The sequence below is a fragment of the Perca flavescens genome, chromosome 22, assembly GCF_004354835.1.
Source record: "Perca flavescens isolate YP-PL-M2 chromosome 22, PFLA_1.0, whole genome shotgun sequence".
In the NCBI taxonomy this organism is placed as follows: Eukaryota; Metazoa; Chordata; class Actinopteri; order Perciformes; family Percidae; genus Perca; species Perca flavescens.
This window is the reverse complement of record NC_041352.1, coordinates 15,844,178-15,870,900: the sequence shown is the minus strand read 5'-3', so window position 1 is coordinate 15,870,900 and position 26,723 is coordinate 15,844,178. Positions and strand designations below refer to the sequence as shown.

Here is a 26,723-nt window from a genome sequence, read left to right as displayed (position 1 = left end):
ACGTCTGCTCTGTCTATGATAGAACGTTAACTGCTATATGTAAGATTTGATTGGCTGTAGCAGACAAAAAAGAATGCAATTCAATATCAGCTGGACTTTCAATCTAATATGCATTTACTTGGCAATGCTGTGTGCGTGTCTTACCAGGAGTTCGTCCATACTGGTCTGGCACTTCTCGAGGTTGATACGTTTGATGGCCACCTTCTCCTTGCGTGGTAAACAGTAGGCTGCTTGAACCACTGCTGTGGCACCACTCCCTAAAACAGACAGGAAAACAACAGATTATCACGTTGATTATAATTCTATATAATATTAGTCATCTCAGGCATTACAAGATTGTCAGTGATGTTGTGGAACCCAACTTTGGCTCCTAAAGCACATTCATTTGAGGTTATATTAACATCCTTAGGCTGTCCAGCCTTCTTTTTTAGTTGTATGACACACCCAAAAATAATAGCTACTGTAGGATAATAAACCTAACTTAAACTAAAAGTTCAAGAAGGTTAAGCAGACTTGTGCTTTGACAGTTCATCCGATTTCTCTTTGGCACAGCTTAACTGTCTGTTCATCAATTATGAATCAGCTTTCCCAAATCCTGCCTGATGAAGCGGGTCTGATTGGGGCCGGTGACTCTGCTAAACGAGACATCCCCAGGAGGCTTCAGTAAGAGGTTTATGCCACAGAGGACCAAAGCTTGGTACTTATACTGTTTAGAAAGTTCCCCCTTTACATCCTTGGCACAATTTGAAGATCTTGTTCACTGAAAACCGGCAATTATTCTTTACAGCACCGACACCACAATCCAGAACATGGCGGTAGCTCTAAAACCAGGAGGATTCAATGATCCAAAGGTTTACAAGTCACATACAAGTAATAAAATAATAATAAAAAAAAGGATACAAATGAAAAACAAATGTATGCACTGCAACCGATTGCAACTGAACAATATTGCTGATCAATACTACTCATCAATACTTTTTAATGTACAGTTTATAGACTTTTTAAGACCTGAACACTTTAAACTCAGTATTGGATCATAGCATCAGTGGGAAGTCTAACCACCACAACTACTATTTTGATGTAGAAGCAAACAATACATAGATTACAAACTGATTAAATCTTAAATCCTACAACAGTGGGCTAATCTTTATTTTAAATAACGTGTGATCGTCAGAGCAAAAGCTTTATTATCCTCCCCAGGAGAGGTACGCCTGCTGTTCCTGCTTTGTGTAAGGACACACACACACACACACACACACACACACACACACACACACACACACACACACACACACACACACACACACACACACACACACACACACACACACACACACACACACACACACACACACACACACACACACACACACACACACACACACACACACACACACACACACACACACACACACACACACCTGGGAACCCATTGTCCTCTGGCAACAGGCTTTGGTGAGTCGGCCCGCCATCCAGTAAGCTTTTCCTAACCTCCTGTGCCCTCTTCTTAGCTATGCCCAAATATTAACAAAGTGCTCATTGTTTGGAGTTTTCATTGAGCCAGTGGAGTATGGAGGTTTCAAAAGGGCTATATTAAAGAAAAAGAAATTATTTTAATTAAGAAGTAAAGCAGTCACTGGAGATGTGACCACTTTTTATTTAACCGTTTTCATTCAGGATAATTATGACTTCAGGCTATATGAGAGAAGCAGAGAACAAAAAAGCATAAACCTATTCAATATAGCTGAGACTGAGATTAACTACAAACTCTTGATCTCTAAAATAATTCAATAAAATTGCAATTTCCTTGTAATTTCCTGTAATTGATAGACTGCAACGGTCACTTTAATCACCATGAGTCGTATACTGTGTGTGAAAGCCTACTTCCTACAGCTGCAGTGGGTGCCACCTATTGACTGGCAACCTCTGATGAGGTGTAGTTGGCCTTGCTTAACTCTCCAGCGTCCAAGTAATCATAGATCACACCACCATTGCTCAAAACTAAGGGGCTGAACAGAGCTGTAAATATATCCTCCAGCCCCTTCCCACCACATCCACCTCCAGCAATACCAAACAAACCTCTGGAGGCTGGCCAGTGATGGGCAGCACAGCCCTAGCTGGACCACAGGGAGCCAGTTGCCCTGTGCACATTGGTATGTAAATTCCTCCAAACAAATAAACAGTCAGTCGTCAGGGGTGGCTGGACAAGCTGGAGAGCATAAGTGCTTGTGTGTGTGTGTGTGTGTGTGTGTGTGTGTGTGTGTGTGTGTGTGTGTGTGTGTGTGTGTGTGTGTGTGTGTGTGTGTGTGTGTGTGGGGGGGTGGGGGGATTGCTGGGTTTGCAGCAGGCAAGGTCAAGGGGCACCAATGCTCTGCAAGCCAATTAGACTGAAGAAGCCCAATCTACCAGCCAGTCGGGACCTTGACTTAATATAGACCTGATGCTCTTTGATATTTGCTAATTCTAAGCTTAGCACAAGGTCTTTCAGCCTAGAGTAGCCATGGCTCTACTATTGTAACTAGTTACACGATTGTTCACTAGGCCTTTGAGGTTTTAAGCAAAGCTGTAAGTTGAGTAATTATGCTATGATGCACATACGTCGGTCTTATCTTATAAAATAAGCCACACATCGTCACAGCTCTGGCATCATCCTCACCACCCTCTCCATCCGAATGGGAGGAAGCAAACAAAGGAGTCATCCTCACAAAAGGCAAGATCTACAGTAGTAGGCCAACATCTAATATGTTCAACAGTCTGGCACAGATAAAAAGGCTGCATATCAAGCATTAGGTGTGTGTTTTTGTTTTCTTTTTTGTAAATTACTTAATAAATGAACAGATTACAAACAGAACAGCAGTCAGCTCTTTACAAATGCAAATAAAAAAGGACTTCAAAGTTCTTCTGTCGATATTTTCCAGAGGCACAGCAACAACATTTAACTTGTTTTGGAAGTAGATGGCTAAATCAAATCTATATATTAAGTTACCACATTAGGTGAAATCAAATGAAGATGATCTAGCTGTCAGATGAATGTGGTGTGTTGACGTAGCTGAACTTTTCCCTTTTTGTCCATTTCACTTTCAGATAACTACGTAAACAGCCTTGAGAAAAATATCCCTAAACTAACTGCAGTATGCAGCTGTTCTTATTTCCTTGGGTGTGTCAGAAACTAAACTAAAAACATGTCAGGCAGACCTTTTTTCAGCACATACACTGCAGAGGACTCCTTTTTGTTTCCAGTAATTAACATGTATCATTATCCTAGCAATTCAGCAATCAAGAGCTAGAACTGATCCCAAAAGTTTTCTTAATAGATAATGGATACCAAGATACCAAAATACCAAGACTTCAATTTACTGTGTGAATTTGTCAGATTCTTATTATACATTTCGCTGCAAGTTTAAGTTTAGCTGTCTAATTTGTGTTTAAATGTGACTTTGTTTAGATTTATCATCTTTTCATAAATTTTGTTTTTATATACAGTACAGGCCAAAAGTTTGGACACACCTTCTCATTCAATGCGTTTCCTTTATTTTCATGACTATTTACATTGTAGATTCTCACTGAAGGCATCAAAACTATGAATGAACACATATGGAATTATATACTTAACAAAAAAGTGTGAAATAACTGAAAACATGTCTTATATATTTTAGATTCCTCAAAGTAGTCACCCTTTGCACATTTTGATAACTCTGCAAACCCTTGGTGTTCGCTCAATGAGCTTCATGAGGTAGTCACCTGAAATGGTTTTCACTTCACAGGTGTGCTTTGTCAGGGTTAATTAGTGGAAGTTTTTCCCTTATTAATAAAAAAGCAAAGGGTGGCTACTTTGAAGAATCTAAAATATAAGACATGTTTTCAGTTATTTCACACTTTTTTGTTAAGTACATAATTTCATATGTGTTCATTCATAGTTTTGATGCCTTCAGTGAGAATCTACAATGTAAATAGTCATGAAAATAAAAAGGAAACGCATTGAATGAGAAGGTGTGTCCAAACTTTTGGCCTGTACTGTACGTGCAACAAACTGTTGAAGCTTTAGATGTCAAGGTCTATTTTAGATAGTAAAAAAAAAAAAAAAAAAAAAAAAAAAAAAACTGCAGACAGGATGAGACGGTTTGATCCCTCCTGTGGGGGAAACATGGACAAAAAACTTTGAAAAAGCAGCTAATGTTTTCTGTAAGCATGTTTCCTTCAAACTCATCAAGCTTTGCATGGGAAGCTTTAGTTATGAACATTATACTATAGCCTGGCAATGTGTGAATGGGACATTCAAGAGTTTTTTTTCTTCACAAAGAACTGAACTGTTCAACCCTAAACTCCAGTGAGGGCTTTGCCATTAACCAGTAAGTTGACATGTTTGCTCTTTAGGGAGTTGACATCCAAGTATGGAATGTTTGCATTCCTTCTATATTCTGGTGCATCTCTATGAAGTCTAAATAAGCAAGATAGCAAAACACAAAAGGATAGTCAACAGAATAATAAGCTTACTTAGGACAACAGCGTCACACTTAAAAGGGGTGATAGAATGCAAAACCGATTTTACCATGTCATAGTTGAATAACGACAGTTCGGTGGGTAAGTAGGACATACATAGAAGCTCAAAATCCCACTGATACCCCTGTACTCTGAAAATCTCATATTTTGAAACTGCCGCTGAAAACGGGCGAATCTCAACAAAGCTGGAAGTTGACGTAAGCAACCCAAGACCTGTAACTTTGTCACGCCCATGGGTGTATTAAGAGAACGGTCACGCCCCAACATTTACATAGGCTACACAACTGACCTGAGATCAGGTAGTCTTCTGAATCTAGGTCACGCAGATCTCTGCTATTCCATTACAAAATTCACTTCTGAAATTTTTTTATGCGAGAAATCAACTATGTAAAGCTCAAATATGGGCCGTTTTACGAAAATTGATGGCTAATTGCAAATTTTGTCCGACTGTGTGTTGGAGTTCAGCGGCCGGTGCTGCCTGGGTTGCTACATTGCCGCCCTGTCTGTCCTCCGTCACAGACCCCGGCCTGCTGTGAGCTAGATTGAGCTCTGTCACGGCCGTTAGCCCGCTCAATACCCGCGAAAACTCACCCTTTCCTGGGTGACTGGACTACCAAACGCCGCTGCCCTGACAGAGCTCCAGGACCTGCAGCTCGCTGTTCTCCCTCCCCTCTTCCTGCTACCAGCCGGCCGGTGAGTGACTGAGAGCGTGGTCAGCGAGCTTGTTACGCCCGCAATCTCTTACCGCAGCCCGCAGGTTCCAGTTAATCTTATAATGGATATGTGTGTTGAGTTATTTAAACAAACAATCGGGGAAATAAGTGCCTCTTGTCCGCGAGTCTCATTGATAGAGCCCGCGGTGAGCTGGAGTCCATCAATGAGAGCTAGCCAGCCTCCTCCTAACGAGACCTATCTGACATTCACAAAAATGCATTCAATTGAAATCTGAAATCGTACAAGTGTTAGCTAAGCTTTGTAAGACCTTGTGGAACCTGTAATATTCATGCCGTGACGAAATTCAAACTGTAAATATACTATAGTTATGCCGAAAGTGTAGCCGCAATCATTTCCCATTGTATTCAATGGTGACACATAGCTAGCTTGCTGCTCCTCCTAAAAAAAAAATATAAAGACCCCTCAGTTCATAAAAATACCTTAAATTCAAATCGGACACAACGGTTATCTTTATAAGACCTTGGGGTAGCTGTGATATAAGTGCCGTGACGAAATTCAAACTGTAAATATATTATAGTTATGCCGAAAGTGTATCTAGCTGCTAGCTGCGATATTTCCCCATTGTATTGAATGGGACATATAGCTAGCAGCTGCTCGTCTTAACAAGACGCCTCACGTTCATAAAAATGCCTTAAAATCAAATCGGACATAACGGTTAGCTTTATAAGACATTGGGGTAGATGTTATATAAGTGGCGTGACAAAATTCAAACCTTAAATATATTATAGTTATGCCGGCAGCCCCTGTAGTGCAGTATCCACAAATGGTGACTTTGCCCTGGGTATGGAGCCCAGCAGGCTGCCGCTTTCTCGTCAGACTGTGTGTAGCTCTTAAGTCCGACACGTCTTACCAAATTTGCAATTAGCCAACAATTTTTGTAAAACAGCCCATATTTGAGCTTTATATAGTTGATTTCTCACATAAAAAAAGTCTCAGAAGTGAATTTGGTAACGAAACATTGCAGTGTCTGAAATATGAGATTCTGTTGCGTCTCTAATGTGTGTGTATTGGGGATTCGTTCAACCAATCAGCACGTGTCTCTAATGTGTGTGTATGGCGATTCGCTCAACCAATCAGCGCGCGTCTCTAATGTGTGCGTATGGCAATTCGCTCAACCAATCAGCGCGCAGCTCATCTAAATATTCATGAGCATACCATATTTGGAAAAAAAGCTCTTGTTACAAATAGGGCCAAAACACAGGGATGCATAAGGGCCAATAAAATATCAACCATGCCATTTTCAGCCCAACCAATGTTACATACCCCATTAGGAGACCATAAGGAACAGTGTGAAATATCCTATATAATCATTCTATCACCCCTTTAATTAAAATCATTAAAAGCGGCTCAAAGACCATTATAATAGCAAAAGGCAATTTAAATCTCGAGGTCTCATTAAAGAGCGGCGACTCATGAGATGTAGACTCCAAATAAAATGATACCTTACATTATTGGCCAATATTTGCTACATGAAAAGGTGAAAATACTTGACTAGGTCGAGTTCATTGTTTTTAACTGCAAAAAAGTACATAGTGCCCAGCACAATAATATCTTATCAGATTAGCTTGTGTTTGAATTAGCTTGATGTAGCAGGTCACCAGCAGAGTGGCAGCAGCTCCCAGTTTGTCTCTCCTGCTCTGACGTCCTTTCCTCTGCACAGCTGGCTGATATTCCACACATTATTTAAAAAAAAGGTACAAGAAGAAATGTCACGCATGACTTGAAATTCCACCAGTAGCCTCTGCCTTAGTGTGTATTCCTCCGATATCCCAGGATGCAATGTTCTAAAAATGAATCTGGCCTACATTTTGAAGTGGACATTAAATTAGAGAAATGATGGCCTTGCCGTTGCTTGCAAAAGTTATAAACCATCGGAGGGCCCGGACAAGCAACAGGGAGGAAAACATGGTTGCCGGTGGATACAAGCAGTGAGAGCAGAAAGTTTCCAGTCCACAGTTGCCAACGCGAATGATCCAATGCCTGATCCAGAATGAGAAAGCAAGCTGTACTTTGTTTTTCTTCCTATGGGCTCTGTCCAGTATGATCCAATGCTCAGTACGGTCAAAAGAGTGGGTGTGAACCATGTAATAACAAGTCCTCTTTCCCTGGGGAAGTTACCAAACAATAGCTCTGCTGGGCATGCTACAGAGCCATCCTCAAAACGCCAACCTTCCAGCTGGGGAGAAGAGCTGTAGGCAACATCATACAGTATCTCGTCTTTGATTTTGGATATTGTATCGTGATATGATGTAATTGTTGTCTTTTCCTGGTTTTAAAGGCTGCATTACAGTAAAGTGATTTACTTTTCTGAACTTAGCAGACTGTTCTAGCTGTTCTGTTATTTGCCTTTTCCCCACTTAGACATTATGTCCACATTACTGATGATTATCTAAAATCTAAGTGTGAAGATATTGTCAACCCTAGAATATCGCCGCAATATCGATAGAGGTATTTGGTCAAGAATATTGTGATATCTGATTTTCTCCATATCGCCCAGGCCTATTTTGAAGTGTTGGTCGGACAAAACAAGCAATTTGATGACATCGCCTTAGGGCTTTAGGCTTTTGTGACTATGTGGATTACTTCCGCTGAGATTGTGCTGGGAAAACAAGAAGGTCTCATTCTACAATTTCCTACAAGTGTGCATGTGCTGTACTGTACGTTCTGGTGGGATAATAACCGACTGTGAGAAAAAAAACACTTAATCAGTGATGCCATAAGCAGCTAAAAGAAAGACACCCCATGCAATGCTACCTTGCACTGCAATCAGTGAAAGCTCTAAATAAATAATAAAAAAAATATATATTTATATTAACTTTCTAATACAAACAGTAGCCTGTACTAATTTGGTAATTTGAAGTAACCTACTCTAAACTGCATTTGTGTTTACCCACCCTCCTCCCCGAATACACACTCCAAAACACCACCACAGCCCACTCGACTGTTGTGCAGCCTCGAGAATATGCCATCCAAACATGAACCCACATTACTGACTTAAAGTTGTGTTAGTAGGGCTGGGTATCGTTCAAAAACGTTCAGTACCTGTACCGATACCAATACTGTGACTTCGATACCGGTTCCTAAACGATACAAGTTTTTCCTGCGAGTCTCTATGACATGTAACATTAGACAGCCAATCACAAACATTATTAGATCTTGGTAGAACCATGCTGTATGCTTACTGGCTCACTGACTGACCCCAATTTACTCCTAGAAAGGTATACTGAAATTGGGTCTCGAATGACAAGGCATTTTTCGATACTCAATACTTCAGAGGCAATTCGGTCGGTGCCTAAAACGTATTGGATTCTGTACCCAGCCCTATGTGTTAGTAATATGGGTAATCATGCAAAGACTGTCTGAGAGGGCAGAGAGAGAGAAAGCTCCACAGACTGTTTGCTAGGTTTAAAAGAACAGAAGCAGATGCCAAACAGGAGGAGTTTTCTTGTTTAACTTATGTTCACGAGCAGCCTGGGAACACAGCCTCACACAGAGGCTTCTGCTGATTTAGATGATATAAAAAGGAAGTCCGACTCTTTCAGATTTGAGAGCGCAACTCGTAATCAGCTTTCGGTAATTTATCAAACGAGGGGAAGAAACAAGTCTGACTGCTCAATTCATTTCCAAAGCTTAACTGATAATTATGATCTGTTGCCCTAAGCATGCTGCAGACCTATATCTATGCTAAGAATTTGTGTCACAAACTGTGTAGGAAATACCACAGAACTGATTTCTCTACAAAAGGGGCATTATCTGTGTCCATGCTAAATTGCAGGGCGTAATCTTGTGGGCTGCCTCAAATCACATTTTCCAAGAAACGTAGAAATAGGTAAACGTTAAATCCAAGTCTTTTAAAAAAAATAAACAAAAAGGTTAATTTATTGCCTGCAGAATGGACCCTCTATCAACACACAGATTCCCTGTACAGGAAGCACGCACCACTTAGGTAAAGTAAACCAGAGGCACAAACTAATTGATTTGTGAGGACAATACTTTGCTTATATGTTAGACACTCCTTTTTATTCTCCTATTTCCTCCTAAATAAAGTCAGCCAAAGGTAGGACAGGGTCAGGTATTTGTGGGGTGGTACATTTCGTCATTCCTCAGGCCAGCAAACCCCTAAGCCATTCTCAGGACTCACCCAGGCTTGACACTGCACAGGAAAGGTGTAATATACTCTATGTGTATAGCCGCATTTCTTCCAGTGTAATTGTCACACTAAAATAAATGTGGCTATACATACAAAGCACTTATTGTGTTATAAAAGAAAGAAAACCTTCTAGATAATATATTAGCTAATTTTAGACTAATATTAGCCACCAAACTACTAAAATGTGTGTACGTTTAATGTAGACTGGTTTGAACAAAAGTAATATTTATTTGATGTCAACCCAACAAATTATCACATTACCTTTCCCATTTTCTGTGAGGGACATGGTTAGGAGCCCTCTAATACTGATTAATCCTCTCCAAAGAGCTCTGGCATAACTGGATTAATTCAGGCAGTAAATTGCCCAAAACAATACCCTACTCCGGGAAGGACCATGAAGTTTAATCTCTGGACTCTGCATTGGCAACACCAGTGTTTTGGAAAAGTTCTGGTCTTAAATATCCAGTGTACTTTAATTGGGAATGGGCGTGTGCACACGCAAACGCACACGCGCGCACACGCGCGCGCACACACACACACACACACACACACACACACACACACACACACACACGTCACCATCAAAACGAGACATCTGCAGATTCTAATAAGAGTTATGGATGTGTTAGATTAGAAAGTAACCTACAAACTATTATAGATTTAATAATTAAAATATTATTAATTGAACTATGAAGCCTTTTGTAAAAATAAATAAATAAAGTCATGATCATTTAAATGTAAAAATCTGACAACATTTCCCGGACCCCCTGGCTGATTGTCACGGACCCCTGGGGGTCCTTGGACCCCACTGTGAGAATCACTGAGCTAAAGTAACGATACATAGCTGATACTTTGCTTTAGCAAATCAAAAGATAACTTCGAGACTGTCATTTGTAGCTAATGTCACGTTCAGTTGAACATACCAACATTGACCAATTTTATTTTACATATAGTTAAAATTTCATAGATACGACGCTCTCTATCCAGAATGTAAGAAATGTTAAGCTAGCGGTTTACATTAATAACCTATTGTTCAATTAAAGCGGTTCTTTTCTAACAAATAGTCAGTGCCTAAATAGACAGTAACGTTACCGTTGTAACGCTCGTTTACGATTTCGGCATAGCTCCAGTGGACGGGGTAAGTTACCCGCTCTCACTGGAAACACTTCACTCACTACAAATCACAACACCGCCCGGCTAGGACTGCTAGGACTGCCAAGTTGCCAAACGTGATGAACTTAACCTAGCTCCAGAGAAAGAAGATGCCTTGCTTTATATTAGAGCTTATGTAAACTGTGATAAGCAGACATTATCGGACTGTCGGTTAAAACAGACGTTAAGCTAACAAGCTAAGGATCACATACATACCAATCACCTCGTGTAGCTCATAATCATCTTTGTTGATGGACCAGGTTTGAGAGCTCAGGTCCTCCGACATGGCTGAGGAGTCTGCTGAGGCCGTGCTATCTGTAGAAAGATGGTGAATGCAAAGACTGTGCGTAAAAACAAGTCAAAGTAATCCAAACAGGACCAACAAGGGCGACACTTCCCTTCTTTGCGAATCCTGCAGCACTCCTGTCATTCCCAAAGTTTGACACGAGCGTAGCAGCCCCGCCTACCGCATTCCTACTGAGCAAATGTGGACCTTCCCGGCGGCAAAATTATGAATCCCACTATGGCCACGCCAAGACCCGCCCTACAAAGCAGCTTGATTGGTTGGGGTTAGGCATTTGACCTTGAGTGGTTAAGGTTAGGGGATTGGTCAGGGGATAGGACTTGTACATGTATGCATGGATGCCTGGCCAATAGTAGTGTGTGAATGCTATTGAAGGGCGGGTCTTGGCGTGGCCATAGTGGGAAAAAAATATTGATTCCCGGCGGACATATTGAGTGTGGGACGTGCTCCGGAATGCAAAATTACGAATCCCACTATGGCCACCTCAAGACCCGCCCTACGAAGCAGCTCGATTGGTTGCTGTTAGGCAATTCACCTCGAGTGGTTAAGGTTGGGGGATTGGTCAGGGGATAGGACCTGTACATGTAAGCATGGACGCCTGGCCAATAGTAGTGTGTGAACGCTATTGAAGGGCGGGTCTTGGCGTGGCCATAGTGGGATTCGTAATATCGCCTCCGGAATCCACTTTAGTCAATAAAGAGACAATTATTATTGCCACTGGTTGGCTGAGCTAGACAGTGTCATACATACAGCGACTGTTTAAGATGTTAGCTACACAAAGCCTTTAACTATATACATAATTAGGTGTCTGCATTTACTAATTACATACATAAAGAGTGGTGTTTAATATTGGGTAAAACATGCCCAAAAACGGATCAAGCCTTTGTGTGTACTTCCGCCACACTTGTAATGGCGGGCAGCTGAACTGTGGGTATTCATTGCACAGAGGCAGTCCTTGCAGGCATTCGTTCTTCTCATACAGAAAACAAAACGCATATGTTTTGCTCAGATTATCACATCGCACTCTCATCCCTTCCTCACCCAGAAAATGTAATTGATGGAGCACGTTTGAGTTTTAAATTGGCAAGTAATGGTTACCTGACAGCCTACACTCAGGGCATATAACATGTCCAAAACAAAGTGTGTGAAAAGAGGAGTGTTGCTCCAGAACACCCTGTTCTCTGATTGGACAGTACCACATACACTGCTCTGGGATTGGATGTTCATGCATTAACTGTAAAATGAACTGAGGCAAAGTTTTTCTTTTTTAAAGCATTCAATTAGCGACACCTCTGTTGGTTAATTTTATAACATGCAAGACTTGCGCAATGGCGACACATGCTGGAGAACATCAGAACATATTGTGCTTTCATGACTACAAATGCTTTTTAAGAAAAAGAAAACTGCCCCTGAAAAATGTGTTCCAATTTATTTTGAGGAAATATACTTCAGACCATTTATTCAAGGTAAAATAAATTCATTTTATTAAACTGTTCAAAAGAGACCATATCAAAAGTACAAAATATAGAGAAAGCCTGGTGACAAATAGAGAAAGTGAGAGAGAAAGGCAGGTGTCAGCAGTCAGTCAAATCACAATATCTCTTCCTCTTGCGCTCCAATCTAGAGGTTGACTCATAAGAGGAAGTGGCCAGCGCAAAAAAAAAAAACAGCATTTAGTACATGCTACCCCCAATACAAACACATCTTCCTCGCCAATATACCTTGCATAAATACAAAACAGCTGTAGGTACAACTTATGTTATTTTTGAAACATAATGGCTGTGTGCAGTGAGAACTTTGTTGATATTTGGTATCCTTCTGCAGCTTGAGTTTCATAATGATAATCACTATGTCATCTTCATACACAAACACAAATAGTCAATCTATAATATATACTTTATACACACAGTAATTGATAAGTGTGTTCAGAAGCCAGAAGGATGTAGATCACAACAATAGCACATACTTTAACCTTTGATGTTTGGTCATTGTCCAATATCCCCTTTGATGGAATAAAAAAAAAAAAAAAAAATTAACTGCCTGGACCAAAATTATGGCAGAGAAAGAGCTTTGGCCAGCCGTACCCAAAACCAGGCCTGTGTGGGAGGCCGGGTGTAGTCACATATGGTAAGGAAGCGTAAAATGCTGGGGAATGGTTTTGCCATTGACTTGTACTTTACTGGAATAAGCCGTTTATTTTGAGCTCCTGAAACAGCAGAAATAATAAAAGGTAAGTTACAAGCATGCACAGGTATATGTCAGAAAAAGGAAGCTGTTTAACATAACAAAAATGTAACTTACCGGGACAGAGGCTGAGAGCAAACTTGGTCTGAAAGTCACAGGCATCGCTTTCAAGGTATTCATCAGAAATCACCACCACCATCCTCTTACACCTGCACAGATAGTCACATATTACAGTCAATATAGAAATTAGGGACATTTTAGGACAGAAAACTTTAATTTATTGCTCTCAGTTGGCATTCTAAATCTAAAATAAAAATTAAACTGTAATGAGAAAAGTTTAGCTTCCTGCAATGACTGAAACTTTCATGTCTTTTGTATCTGTGAATTTTCAAGTTCAATTTTCTTTTCGCCAGACAAGTGATTAAAAGGACAATTCCGGCACAAAACAAACCTAGGGGTTAATAACAGATGTATACCCACTCTGTCGTTCTCTGGGACATGTTTTCATGCTAATCGAATGTGTTTGTAGCTTGGAACATGCTAGCGCGGACCGCTGATTAGCTTACAACGCTAGTATATGGGGCACAGGGACACTCTAATTAAATCGCTATTTAATACCACTAAAAAGGCTAAAAATATATCCACACCTTAAAGTTAACATAATGAGGGTCCCTAAATGTTAACCGAAGCATTGAGAATGTTGTAAGTGTACAGATAGTTTATTGAAAAGAGATTATAAAGACGCATCACCTTCATGTTTACGTGCGGGCGCACAGACACTACTGTTCGGTGGCCATAGCTTCACAATGTCCGCAGGTACACCACCAGTTTCCCGAAGTACGAGGCTGTGTTGCTGCATTGACTACCGGTAGCTCTCGCACTCTCTCTCTCACTGCCCTTTCACGGAGCTCCAGTAGCTCTTTGTCAGTATATTCTGGCTCAAAAAGATAAGGATGTCCATCAAACTGAAAGGGTTTGTTGTCGATGTTTTGAAATTCAGTTGAATAATCTGCCATCTGTTTAGTGTATATCCTGCGGAAGCACTAGCCAGTCTGTTGTTGTGTTGAGTGCTTCTCTTATGCGCTCAGTGCTTTCTTCCGGCAACATCGGCCCATGGAAGATTCCACGTTGCACGGCATTCGGCTAGTCATGACTGATTTCCAAGATGGCACACGCATGTAAACATGAACGTGACTGTCTTTATAATCTCTTTTCAATAAACTATCTGTACACTTACAACATTCTCAATGCTTCGGTTAACATTTAGGGACCCTCATTATGCTAACGTTAAGGTGTGGTGATATTTTTAGCCTTTGAAGTGGTATTAAATAGCAATTTAATTAGAGTGTCCCTGTGCCCCATATACTAGCGTTGTAAGCTAATCAGCGGTCCGCACTAGCATGTTCCAAGCTACAAACACATTCGATTAGCATGAAAACATGTCCCAGAGAACGACAGAGTGGGTATACATCTGTTATTAACCCCTAGGTTCGTTTTGCGCCGGAATTGTCCTTTAATAGAGCCACAGAGAGTAGAATATCGTCACTGGTGGGTGGAAACCTCATACCTCCAGATTGGTCACCCTTTACGTCAGTAAGTGGGTTTTAAAAAATATTTAACCAATAAAAAGTATTAAAAAGAGTTTGTGACTAAACATTGTAAGCCCATTAGATCTTCAAACTGTCGACAAAACCTCATAACTCCACCCAGCCTTCATCTTGAATGCCGCACACAGCAGAGTTGAAGGTAAACAGTAAATCCATCCAACCATCCGACCTTGCTTTGGCTGCCCTGTTTGTTTGTACATGCCAAATCAACAGAATAGTCCTGGACATGGTTAGTTGCAGTGTCAATATCCCACCTCTTCTCTATGAGTTCACTAGTGATGGTCCATACACAGGAGCCCGGGAGGACATCTCTGTCGAACACACACAGCTTCAGCTTGTACTCTGTCTGTTCCAGCTCGCGAATCATCTCATGGACAAATTCAAAGTCGCTCTGGCAGTAGCAGATGAAGGCATCAAACAGCTCAGGAGCACCTTGGATACATATAAAGAGATATATATAAAAAAATTCCACAGAAGCAAAACATGAGCATGATCAGGAAACCACAAGTGCACTGAGCAGTGCAGCATGAGTGAAGTGGGATGTGATTCAGATGAGTTGTCAGATTAGGACACAAGTTGGACCTTTTCCTGTGCGATAATGCTGCTATCACTATCTCAAGTCTGACTTTAGCAAAATACATAAGTTATCGCACATTTATGATATTTTTGCCATCACATGACAGGCAGCATGGAAACTGTTAAACAACAGAAAAAGCTATTGATTGTTGATAGCTCCATCACCATTGACCATTACCTCCTTATGTGATAGTTTTAACGACAAAAAGACCCTAAACCAAAATGGCCCAATTCAGAGTGTTATAATATGTGTGTATGTGTGTGTGTGTGTGTGTGTGTCTGACATGATTGGATTATTATTACAGATGTATTAACATCTAAACAGCATTTTACTGTCGTAGTTGGTCAGTGTGGAGCCAATTATATATAAGGGTAATTCATCATGTTTTATTTCACTTTTTTCTGAATATTTTGCGTGTGAAAAGTTAATCTGCAAAGAACCTATAACTACAGTGGTCAGAGAAATGTAATGGAGTTAAAAATACAATATTACAACAACGTAGAGCAGACTGGAAATACCCAAGTAAAGTACATGAACACCTCAGAATTATTCTTAAGTACAGTCATTTTGTAAATGTACTTAGTTCTGTACTTAGTTGCTTATTATGTCTGACCAGAATGAAAGGTTACATCCTGGATTGAAGGTACTATGTTACATTAAAGGACCACTACTGTGGCAACAATGCCATATAACTAGTTTAGAGAAGCAATGATTAGTTGCTGAATCATGTAAAGTATGCGTTTCAGAAGTGACGTAATAAATGCTGACTGCCGTTTTGAGTGTGGATTACTTTTTCTTGATGAAAACAAAAATTTAATTTTAATTTATACTGTTTATTGATCCCCAGTGAGGAAATTACAATTTACACTCTGTTAGAAATCACTACACGCAGGCCTGAAATACACACCCACATGCTCAGGACCTATTCATGCACAAATGGAGAGATGTCAGAGTGGGCTGCCAGTGCTGGACCAGCGCCCTGAGTGGTTGGGGGGGGGGAATTACAGTGCCTTGCTCAAGAGCACCTGGCAGTGCCCAGGAGGTGAACTGGGATATCTCCAGCTACCAATCCACACACTGTACTTTTTGGTCCGTACTGGGACTTGAACCAGCGACCTACGGTTCCCAACCCAACTCCCTATGACTAGGCCTACTGCCACCCAAAAATGAAGCCTATACAAATACTGACCGTCAGGGTCATCCTCCAGGGTGATACCAACTCTCTCTGGGGTGCGCGGGAAACAGCTGTCCACCTCAGGGACCTGAAGTGGGGGATCAGCCTTCTTCCTCAGATTCTCACAATACTTCCTGACATCCTCATCTGGTACACAAAATATGAACATGTGCAAATGACACATAAATAAAGTTAGTGGAGATGTAGATTACCAGAAATGTATAGAAAAATACAGAAAGTGAACTGGATTATCTGGAATCTATTTTAAGCACAAATCTTTAGCTGAAATGGAATTTTATGTTTAGCACAGGACATCAGAAACATGTGCATAATACTTTTTGCAATATGGGAATTCAGGCATTTGTTTCATTTCCGGAAATACACGGACAGGTCGGGCGATGAAAATCTACTTTAACTGTAAGTTAGTACGCGGTATGTGTTTGTATTAATGAGATAAGCATCAAAAAACAAAATTTAACTGACACCAACGCACCTATGAAAGGACGAAGATCCTTCACAATGTCACTTCTTTCCACCTCGGACAGGATTGACAGCAGCTTCCCCACCGTCGCATCGGAGCAGCGGGTGTGCCAGTTCTCCAGGACCGTTTTAGTGGGGCTTTGTGACGTTTCGTGGTTTTTTATTTCCAGGTAATTGAAGCCCATGGCCTCTGCAACAGCCGTCCAGTCCGCGGCCACGGCGTTCCTGGGGTTCAGGTACAGTGCCAACTTTTTCCTCACAGTCATATTCAGTGCAATGAGAGGAATTGTCATCAAGTCAACTTCTGAATCGACACAAGCCATGTTCGAAAGTTTCCGGAGGCGACAGGCTTTAGGTAATACACAAAACGGCAAACATTGTAACGGAAGGCAGCGTGATACGAAGTAGCAAGTAGTCTCTGGTGTCCACACCACACAGCCTACCTGATAACAGAACCAGGAAGTGGATGTGGTAAATAGCCTACTGCGTCACACGGAGGAGGAGGAGATGTGTGGTTTTCCTTCACATACACTATTGCACAAAAAGCGTATTTCCACAAGACTCTAGTTCAGGGTGTTAAGAATTCTCTAAAAGACGTGTTTGTTCTGATTTCCGGAGGAGGAAGGAGGCTGTGGTCGAATTGAAAGTTAAGCAAAAGGTTTACTGAAACTGCATGAAAACGACAAGACAAAACACAATCAACATAAAACATAAAACACTGCCGCTGACAGTGGACTGATCTCATGCTTCTCCTTGCGGAGTCACAGAAGAACAGTCATGTGACATGACAAACAATACGCTGTAAACAGCGGACTCCATCTGCTTCCCTTGCGGGTCACAGATTGAAGTGCCGACATCACCTCATTTTCCGAATTATATTCCTGTGGAATTGTGGGTCTCTGATTAAAGACACATCTCTGATTTTAGGTTTACCCCAGGTCACAGACAAAGGTCGTTTCACATGGTAGTGCCGATTCTGTCTAATCACGTCTGGCCTTGCAGGGAGTGGCTCCCCAAAACCAGAAACATTAGTTACCTTTCCTGTGGGGACAATGAGTCTTCTTCATATGCTAAATGTCAGACATGACCTGATTAATTCTTTAGAAGCTAGGTTTTAGGTGAGACACTCAAATGCTGCATTAGTGTACTTGATTAAATTTAGCTGCAGGCCCCATTAAACATTGTTTTCAAAACATAAGCCGGGTTTTAACTTTTTAACTTCAACAGGGGTCATCAACTACATTTTTTCAAGGGCCAGAATAAGAGAATAAGGGAATAAGAGAAGCAGCAGCGGGCATTACATAAATACTTGGCTGTATTTCTGTTCCCTTTTCTATACACTCCTAACCAGGGTCGAAAATTAACTTTTTCATCCACCAGCCAAATGGCTAATGAATGTTCAAATTTGACCAGCCACTCAATAGATTACCATCGTTTTTTGGCTAGTGAGTGAAGCAAATCTACCAGCCACATGTATATTTTACCAGCATTTGGCTAGTAAATGGTGCTAATTTTGGACCCTGCAGTTCCAACTGACTCTACCTCCTTTCTTTGATAATATTTAATATAAAACAATTCAATTTTGCATTTTTATTTTGTAACAGCCACAAATAGGCAACCTCTGAACTGTATATCCAAACAGACAGAAGGAGATTGCAAGAAAAGCAATTTGCACAAAAACATCAGCAGACAGCTTATTCACTGCATCAAAACTGAAACCCCCAGTGTGACTTTCACTGTTGCTGCATAAGAGGAAACAAGTCCATAAAAGCTGCTTAATGAGGGCTATTACTCTCAAGAACTGATGTGGAGATCAGACAACTTCAAGCATTAAAGCGCGAGTATTGCCTCAAATCCTAATCAGACAACTTCCCTCACAGTGGCGCAACACAGATTTTTACAGAAAACGGTCAAATTTGCATCATAGGAGCTTCCATCCACATGTTTGGTGTTTGTTTTCAGGAAGATCACAGGTTTTTGCTTCTGGAGAAATAGAAATCTATGCCTGTGTCCCGATGTTGTTTGGGGGTCTGAGATGGGCCTTTCTTTCCTCTTGGTGAAGGCCTTGTGCCACTCTGGGGGGAAAAAAGGAATCAAACAGTTACTTTGGTGGTTTAAAAGACAGTGAGGCAACATTGTCTTTTTCAAGTTAAAACTATTAAATATTATTGTTTGCTAGTGGTGAACGAAGTAAACAAAAAAATAAAATAAAAAAAGGATAGAAAAGGTATCACAGCAGCAGCACCTAATACTATCCACTTCCCTTTCTCTCAAACACCCACCGGTTTCTTGTTAACGTGTCTGCTCCATTCAGGCGCCGTGACGATGGGGGCGGGGTAGGTCTCACCAAGGGACACATGAGCATGTGACAGCGAAGCAGTGCTGAGGGTCCAGGGCATGTGCACGTCAGCTCCCCTGATCCCCTGCAGCTCAGGCACCCACAGCCGCACATAGTCACCCTAAAATAGATACATGGGTAACCAAAAAAATGACTCAACCAGTGATTGAAATTTCTATATTACAGCTTTCGTCACATTTTCTTGGTTTCATCACTATCATGTGACAGCAAACAATACCACGTTCCAAACAAAAGGGAAATGAAACTTCTGTAACGATTCACACATCTATCTATCTATCTATAAATTGCAGGAACGTCTGTCTGTCTGTGTGGGTGTTATGCACATGTCTCTACAACAGTTAGTCCGATGGATTTCAAACTTGACAGGTGTCTTGCACGAGTAAGTGCAGTGCCAAGTTTGACGTTGTTTGTATTATAAATGTAAAATATAGAAAGATCTCGACATGGAGTATATTGAGGATGACTGGCAGGAGACCACTGAAGTAGTTAAATCCACCTTTACATCTAATAGATTGAGAGAGACACAGTATATTACATTGTCTACACATAACTCCTTACATACTAAATAAGATGGACCGTCAAGTCTCACCTTTGTGTAACAAGTGTCATAGAGAGATTGGAACATATTATCATTACTTCTGGCAATGTAAATTGATAAAAAGATTTTGGGGTACAATTTCACAGGAAGTAAGTGGCATCTTTTATGCAAAAGTTAAGAGGGACCCAGGCCTTTTCATTCTTGGCCTCCCCTCAAGGGTGGTGACTCTAACCCGTTTAAAGTTCAAACTATGCAACAAATTGCTATTATTGGCTAGAAAATGTATTTAAATTAATTGGATCAATGATAAACCACCTACTGTCACATTATGGTATAGGGAAATATTTAGGGTCCTCCCTCATGAAAGACTTACCTAAAGAGACTCAAGACTCTACTTGACTACCTACCTGAGGATTTGGCTCAGCTAGTGATGAGGGGCCAGTTTTCTTTAAAATGCCACGCCCACTTGGGTTAAATCCATAAGTGCCTTCTCTTGTACTGTGGTTCTCAAATACTGTCTCTTTTTTTTTTTTTTAACTCCGCTTGATGTATCATTTCCCTGTTAAGAATAGATGGATGGCAATATGTATGTATATGTATGTGTGTACGTGTGTATGTATATATATATTTTTTTTTTTTTTATATTTGTATTTTATCTATCTCTGTTACTGACATGATGGCAAAATGTATAACTTGTGTTTCTGCTGAAAACCAATACAAATTTGTTACAAAAAAAAAAATATGTTGTTAATTATATATCGGTAAAAGAAGCACACATTGGCTTTTGCCGCTCTAGCTGTTGGCCACTCCCCCTCTCACACTGAAGACCAGAGACAGAGAGCAGCGGAGCTTTGGCAGCTAAAATGTGACATACACCTCAGACCCACAAAAATGTGCAAAGTAGCACTACTTTGGACTGTCTTTGACTTTGAATAAACAAATGACAAATCCCGAATTTAAGGACGTTTCAGAATCCCACACATGAAAAGCACAACCAGCTCCAGACAACAAGTGGCAGACAGAGCGTGATGCCACTTATAGGCAGGCTATCTAATAAAGCGAGACGTATCTGTATGTATGTGTGTCCGTGTTTGGGGGGGGAAGGTAACCTGCACATCACAAGCAGACGCCACATGCAGAATGCTTTACAACAGGGAGGGGGACTCTTTTCTATTGTATTAAATTGCTTTGAGCTGGCAGAACATAATAATCTCTGAGATTATTCCTTCACAGCGCTGTGCAATGCGAGAAAATCTCAGCACTGAACCGGGCAGACACAGCAGTTTTCATCAGACTCGGGTTAATACAGCTAATTTACAACACTAATAACATTACCATCGCCAAAATACCCCCGTGAATCAAATCCATACTTCACCGTTAACTGTCAAGCCACTAAACCTGTATGGAAATGAGCACCTCTGCTGAAGTGTTAAATTTGTTAACGATCATACGACACAAGACATTTCTCTCTCTCCTTAGAATTCTACAAGCAGCAATACCAAAGACCAAGCAATCGGCCATTACAAACAGGCACATTTTCAATGGGCACTGCACTAGTCTTCTCAAACATACATTGTTGTCGTAGTCGAGGCCTTGCTTGATCATGTTGAACTTCCTGTTCTCTCTGGGGTCATTTCCTATGCCAGCGCTGTATAGCCAGTTGCCATAGTTGCTGCAGACATCATGGTCAATCTTTAGAGGAAAATTAAATATATAGGAATAATATTATTATAAATAATATAAGGGCAAGGCACTTGTGAGTATCATCATCTATACATAAATATAAAAGGAATCAAGTGCTGAGCTAAGTATTTAAGAAACTAATTATTCCACATCTCAATAATCCATTTATTACATAATTATGTCCTTACATTTTTTTTTGCTTTTCAAAAGGTTAAAACTGATTTAAAACCTACTTACCAGAAGGTATTCAAACCACTCAGCTCCCATCCTCCAATCGAGGCCCAGGTCTTTTATGAGGAAGCTAGCAACATTTTGCCGCCCCCTGTTGGACATAAAGCCCGTCATTGCTAACTCCCTCATGTTGGCATCCACGAAGGGCACTCCTGTTTGTCCCTCTGTAGTTACAAATTTTATTTATTTTCAGCTACTGATACATATGTTGGGCATACACTTTTAAGACACTTTTATTAAGGAACAATGCAAACATAAAAGGGAAAATCAACAAACAAACCTTTCCATGCATTGAAAAGCTTCATGTCCTTTTTCCATGGAACATATTTGTCCTGAAGTCCTAAAATAAAATTACCATGAGCATTACATTCATTTATAGAGTGTTAAATTTTTTTTTGAAAACTTGAGCTCATTTTACCTTTGATTTGAAACAATCTGTTTCCGTACTTGACACCTACAAACTTAAAGTAATCCCTCCACAAAAGTTCAAATATGACCCTGAAAGAAAGCAGTGAAGACAAATGTGTATTATTTGCAACTAAATAGTGGCCTATGAATAGATAGAATAGATTTTATTGTTTTGTATCTCACTCAGCTAAGAATTCCAGTCCTTTCTAACTCCAGACTCACCAGTATGTGCTCTGATTGGCTGTTCGCTCCCTCTCATACTGTTGGATCTGATGATAAATATACCTGGGTGAAATGCAACCCATCGCCAGCCTGCAGAATGCCAGAGGAGCACCGTTATATATATAGATATATTTCTAAGAAATGGAACATTAAACTCTAGTAAGTAGGCATTTAGCAGAGGAAATAATACAATAACACCTACCAAGGTGCAAATTTAGTGGAATAATCCACACCAATCAAGCCATTACGAGTTTCCTTGTAAGTTGCAACTGCATCCTACAAAACAGACAACATATATTTATTACATATACAGTACATAGTAGATAATATAAATATGAGTTTTATAAGCAGCCGTTAGTGCCCGTTTGTAATGGAAATTAAACTCACAGTGTCCCAGAAATAGTGTTTGAGTCTGGCCAGAGCTTGACTTTCACCACCACTGCAGGGAAAGGCTGAGCGAGGATCAGCTACAGGCTCTAGAGGAATAAGACAAGAGAACCATTTCAGCATCCGACTGATTTCCTACACGTTGAACACTCCCTGATGTGCATTAAGACGCACATAATCGTAAAAGCTTAAATCATATACATGGAATTCAAGCCTGTCTGCTCGCTCACTGGCACTTAATGAGGAAATCTGTGCTCAGCAGTCTGAAAGTAGCAGCAGTGTGGATTTACTTAATAGAGGCACTGCATAAAATGAACAATTTGTGCTTCCTTATTGCCAGTAGCATGTACACACAAAAGTTAATTTAATGAGTGTATACAATAAATGTACAGGTACAATTTGTCTTGGTGATAAAAATTCACAGAAAATAAAGACACAAAGGGGAAGTGCAATAAATAATGTATGATTCATACAGTTTGAATTAAAGCATTTGGATTGAGCAGATAATACATTATAATGTTGTACCTGTCTGTTCCAGGTCCTCTGCTGTGGGAATGGCTCCCTCCTCCAGCCCTTGAGGGAGAGGCTTTAACTGCTCGGGGGTTGGGAACAGAGGCCTCACCCTGCTCTGGGTCTCCGCTGCTTTCCTGAACTGAGTGTAAACATCAGGCAGCCTAACAAACCAGGAGGAAATGTTACAAGATATTCTAAAAATTACTTAATCTAAATCTCTCATAAAATTGCCAGAATCAAAACAGGACGTTAAGCCGGACTTGGAGGCTTTGTCCCAGGCAAGCCATATCCTCTTTCACCTGGATATGTGGGGAAATGGAAGATCCTCTCTGTGGTACAGTGTAGACCCCCAGCAGGTGTGAACTTTGACCTTCATCTGTGCACAGACATCCTTCACTCGTTTCTCGACATTAAGTTCTTCCGAAGTTACCTGGAACATGAGCGCATGAAGGAAAAACTGTAAAATCACCAGACAATGTCATGTAAAGTCATGATAATTACAATAAGAGGGAGACTGTTCAAAACTACCTCTTCATGGAAAGCCACAGTGCTGACAGAGTCCAGTTGCTTGAGGAGTTCGGCAACTACCTCCTCTGGCTTACCCCGTCTCACCACAAGGTTGCTGTCACACACACACACACACACACACACACACACACACACACACAAAATAAGTCCCAGTCAACACCATCCCAGGCAAGCTGCATCCTGGGTAGAGAGCTAGTAACTTCCTCCTCGCTGAACAGATTATGTTAACATAAACATAACCCTACTATAAGCTCAGGTGTGTCCTGATCCTGTTACGTCTTTATCAATTAAATCCTAAAAAGCAGAGTGTTTGTGTAACAATAACATGATACATACTGTACGGTCACAATCACGTTTAAACATTGCAAACACATTATGGGTCTTTAATGCTATTACAAAGACAATGCTAAACTGTGGAAAAAGTCAGCAAGTTAAATAAAGCAGTAGAAGACAAATACATTGAGGTCATACACAGTAAGACAAGTAAACAAACAGCTGTTTAGTTACCTGCCCTCATTAAGCAGCTGCCCGTGTTTCTGAGGTCCCTGATACTCTCCAGTAAGAAGCGCAAGCGGAAAGGACCAGTCTTTGGTAGGTTGTAGTTGTATGTTCCCACATAATGTCTAGGGTCGAAGCAGTACAGTGGGACAATGTACTCTGCATTTCTTTGAGCCCAGTGGAGAAGCTGCATGTAGTACAAAGTCTGGGTTATACCATCATCTCTTAGGAAAAGTGATGACTTGATTACAGCAAACACTTAAAAATAGTATATTTAATACTATGACCAAACTGCTAAACTACTTCTGTGAGTGCACTGCTATCATATACAACTAAACCATGCCAGCTATTGTTGAAAGCACATAACCTGAAATCTAATTTTATGTTTAAGGGACACTAAAAAAGTATGCCAATGCATGTTCATGTGCAACATTTGGAAAATCCCGTCTTTTATTTTGAAAAATGAAACCTGAAGTCGTAGCTAGCTAGCTACATGATGTAACGTTATCCATTTTCCTGACTTGAGGAACCTTTGTCTTACAACCACGCTATACATGAAATTATAAGGTGGGGACGAAAGGCAGGTTATGTAGAATATTTTGACATAGCGATATAATTTGTGCAGTTTTTGTGATGAATTGAAGAGTCTTTTATTGTCGAATATAAAACGCCGGAAGTAACATTGTTTTTGCTGGGCGAAACTAGCTTGATGCTAGTGCCAAACACACCATATATCTATGCAAACACACTAGCGATACATAATAAGCTCAAAATGTTCTCGCAATGACGGTAACAAAGGAAATACTACACGTCAGGCACACAACGTGCAACAGGCACGTTTACGTAACGTTAAGTTAAACAGTTGCTCTGAAGTTGAAAGACGACTAACGTTAAATGGACTCTGTAACAGATTGTCTTACCTCGTTGTCGTGAAGACGCAAGTCGTTTCTTAGTAAACATATGACTATACGGGAGGTAGACATAATTGTAGTTTTCAATATAGCAGCAATAGTTGACTATTGTTTATCTGCAACGTATCAGAGAGCAGCGTCTGTCGGTCCTCACTCAGTGCCTGGCCAACAGTGTTATCTCATTCGCGAATAAGTCGTTCAAACAAACGAATCTTTTAGGTGAACGACAAGATCCGAATCTCTTTTTTGAAAAGATCCGTTTTTTTCTCAGTTTACCGAAGATGTTGTCATGAATTGGAGCACTGTCTTTTTCAGCACTCGTTGTTTCACAAATGTATCTAATTCAATGTAGAATTGTGTGACTTTTACTTGGTAAAATCTCCTAACTGATACAGTAAAAATGTTTCAGTACTAGGCTATAGTCAGATATGTTTTTGGGACCTTTATTCAGGAAAATCTCTAAATTGAAAAATGTCTGAATTTATGCATTTGGTTATACATTGATGATCAGATTCAATGATGTAGATCCCATTTTGCAGAAGTTTGCCGAAACAAAAACAGTACTCAGTCGACTATGCTGAATGTGCAGCTCACTTAAGATGCTTTTTGTTCCACAAGGAAAAGATTAGCCTATATATATTGATTTGTTTTGTGAAATCTTAATTTTGGCTCTTCTGTAACAAATGCGGACTCTTATTCCTCCATGACAAATATGTACAATGCACTGTTGTGGCTTCAGCAGTGTTTGTGCTTCCCTCAAGGTAGGCTAGTTGAGTTGGGTCACTATATAGGCTACTGGGGATAGACTTCAAAGCTTTAAAATGGAAAATATGTACTGATCGCAATCAACTTCTAAAAAAAGCCTTGGACCCATTTGCAGGTTTTTCTGCTTTTGTATTGGACCTCTGGGAGGAGAATTTATATATCATGCAAATTGCATATTGAAATTGCTTCATGAAACATTGCAGACTGTGTCCTAAATGTGGATACTGACTGCATAATCACCTTGATACCAGAGGCTTTGTACAACCAACACTTCTCCTTTAGCCCCCTCATAGTATACAATCACATTTCTGTTTGGTGGAGCAAATTGAAGAGATCCCCTTGCTTGGACTTTTACAAGCCACTGTTACCTGTGGCTCAAGGTCTCTTTCTGTTTTCCTCATGGTGGCTAGTACACATGAAGGTGTTGGGGTTAGATTTGTTCAGAGCTTTTGACTGAACAATCTCTACTGACCCCAATCTGCAGGCTCTCCTCCACAAGGCCTACCTGCAAACATATAGGGTTGGTGTTATGTAGATGAAATGTGGTGTGGTTCTACTGTGTAAGGGTTTTCACCGGTGCTTCGAGTGTTTCTCCCACATTCAGTGAATATAAACGCTGGTTCATCAACATTAAAAAAAAACAACATATTTCAGTAAAGAGCTCCAGTCGTGCCCTATGGTCGTGCCTCACACCCAAGCTACCATTTTTTCCATCCCAGCTGACCTCTGCCCTCTAAACTCGCAGGGCCACCTCAGTGATATGTACGGGTTTACACAGAGTGATCCGGTTCCTCCCACATTCAATGCATACATTCAA

At 40.6% G+C, this 26,723-nt stretch overlaps 3 protein-coding genes across 3 annotated transcripts in view; all 3 read right to left on the bottom strand.

Moving 5' to 3' along the window:
- The window catches only part of oxsr1b (oxidative stress responsive kinase 1b), a 48,186-nt gene extending 37,099 nt beyond the window's left edge, over window positions 1-11,087 (bottom strand). The window contains exons 1-2 of the mRNA XM_028569780.1: window positions 10,754-11,087; window positions 145-257 (exon numbers count right to left, since the gene is read on the bottom strand). Coding sequence (XP_028425581.1) covers window positions 145-257; window positions 10,754-10,823 — 183 coding nt within the window. The 5' untranslated portion in view covers window positions 10,824-11,087. The remainder of the gene's footprint in view (window positions 1-144; window positions 258-10,753) is intronic.
- Window positions 11,088-12,301: 1,214 nt separating this feature from the next.
- myd88 (MYD88 innate immune signal transduction adaptor) lies at window positions 12,302-17,564 on the bottom strand. Its single transcript, XM_028569111.1, has 5 exons — window positions 16,877-17,564; window positions 16,399-16,530; window positions 14,887-15,064; window positions 13,143-13,234; window positions 12,302-13,047 (listed from the first exon to the last, which is right to left on the bottom strand). The coding sequence occupies exons 1-5, from the start codon at window positions 17,184-17,186 to the stop codon at window positions 12,893-12,895; spliced, it is 867 nt and encodes a 288-aa protein (XP_028424912.1). The 5' UTR covers window positions 17,187-17,564; the 3' UTR covers window positions 12,302-12,892.
- Window positions 17,565-18,438: 874 nt separating this feature from the next.
- Window positions 18,439-25,378, bottom strand: cry-dash (cryptochrome DASH). The gene is given in 15 exon segments (XM_028569112.1): window positions 18,439-18,938; window positions 19,146-19,322; window positions 21,333-21,452; window positions 21,681-21,838; window positions 21,955-22,014; window positions 22,093-22,172; window positions 22,305-22,394; window positions 22,507-22,580; window positions 22,692-22,780; window positions 23,217-23,365; window positions 23,504-23,634; window positions 23,733-23,826; window positions 24,240-24,259; window positions 24,262-24,417; window positions 25,151-25,378. Coding segments are annotated over 15 exon segments (1,569 nt in total). The 5' UTR covers window positions 25,214-25,378; the 3' UTR covers window positions 18,439-18,830.
- Window positions 25,379-26,723: the final 1,345 nt, after the last annotated feature.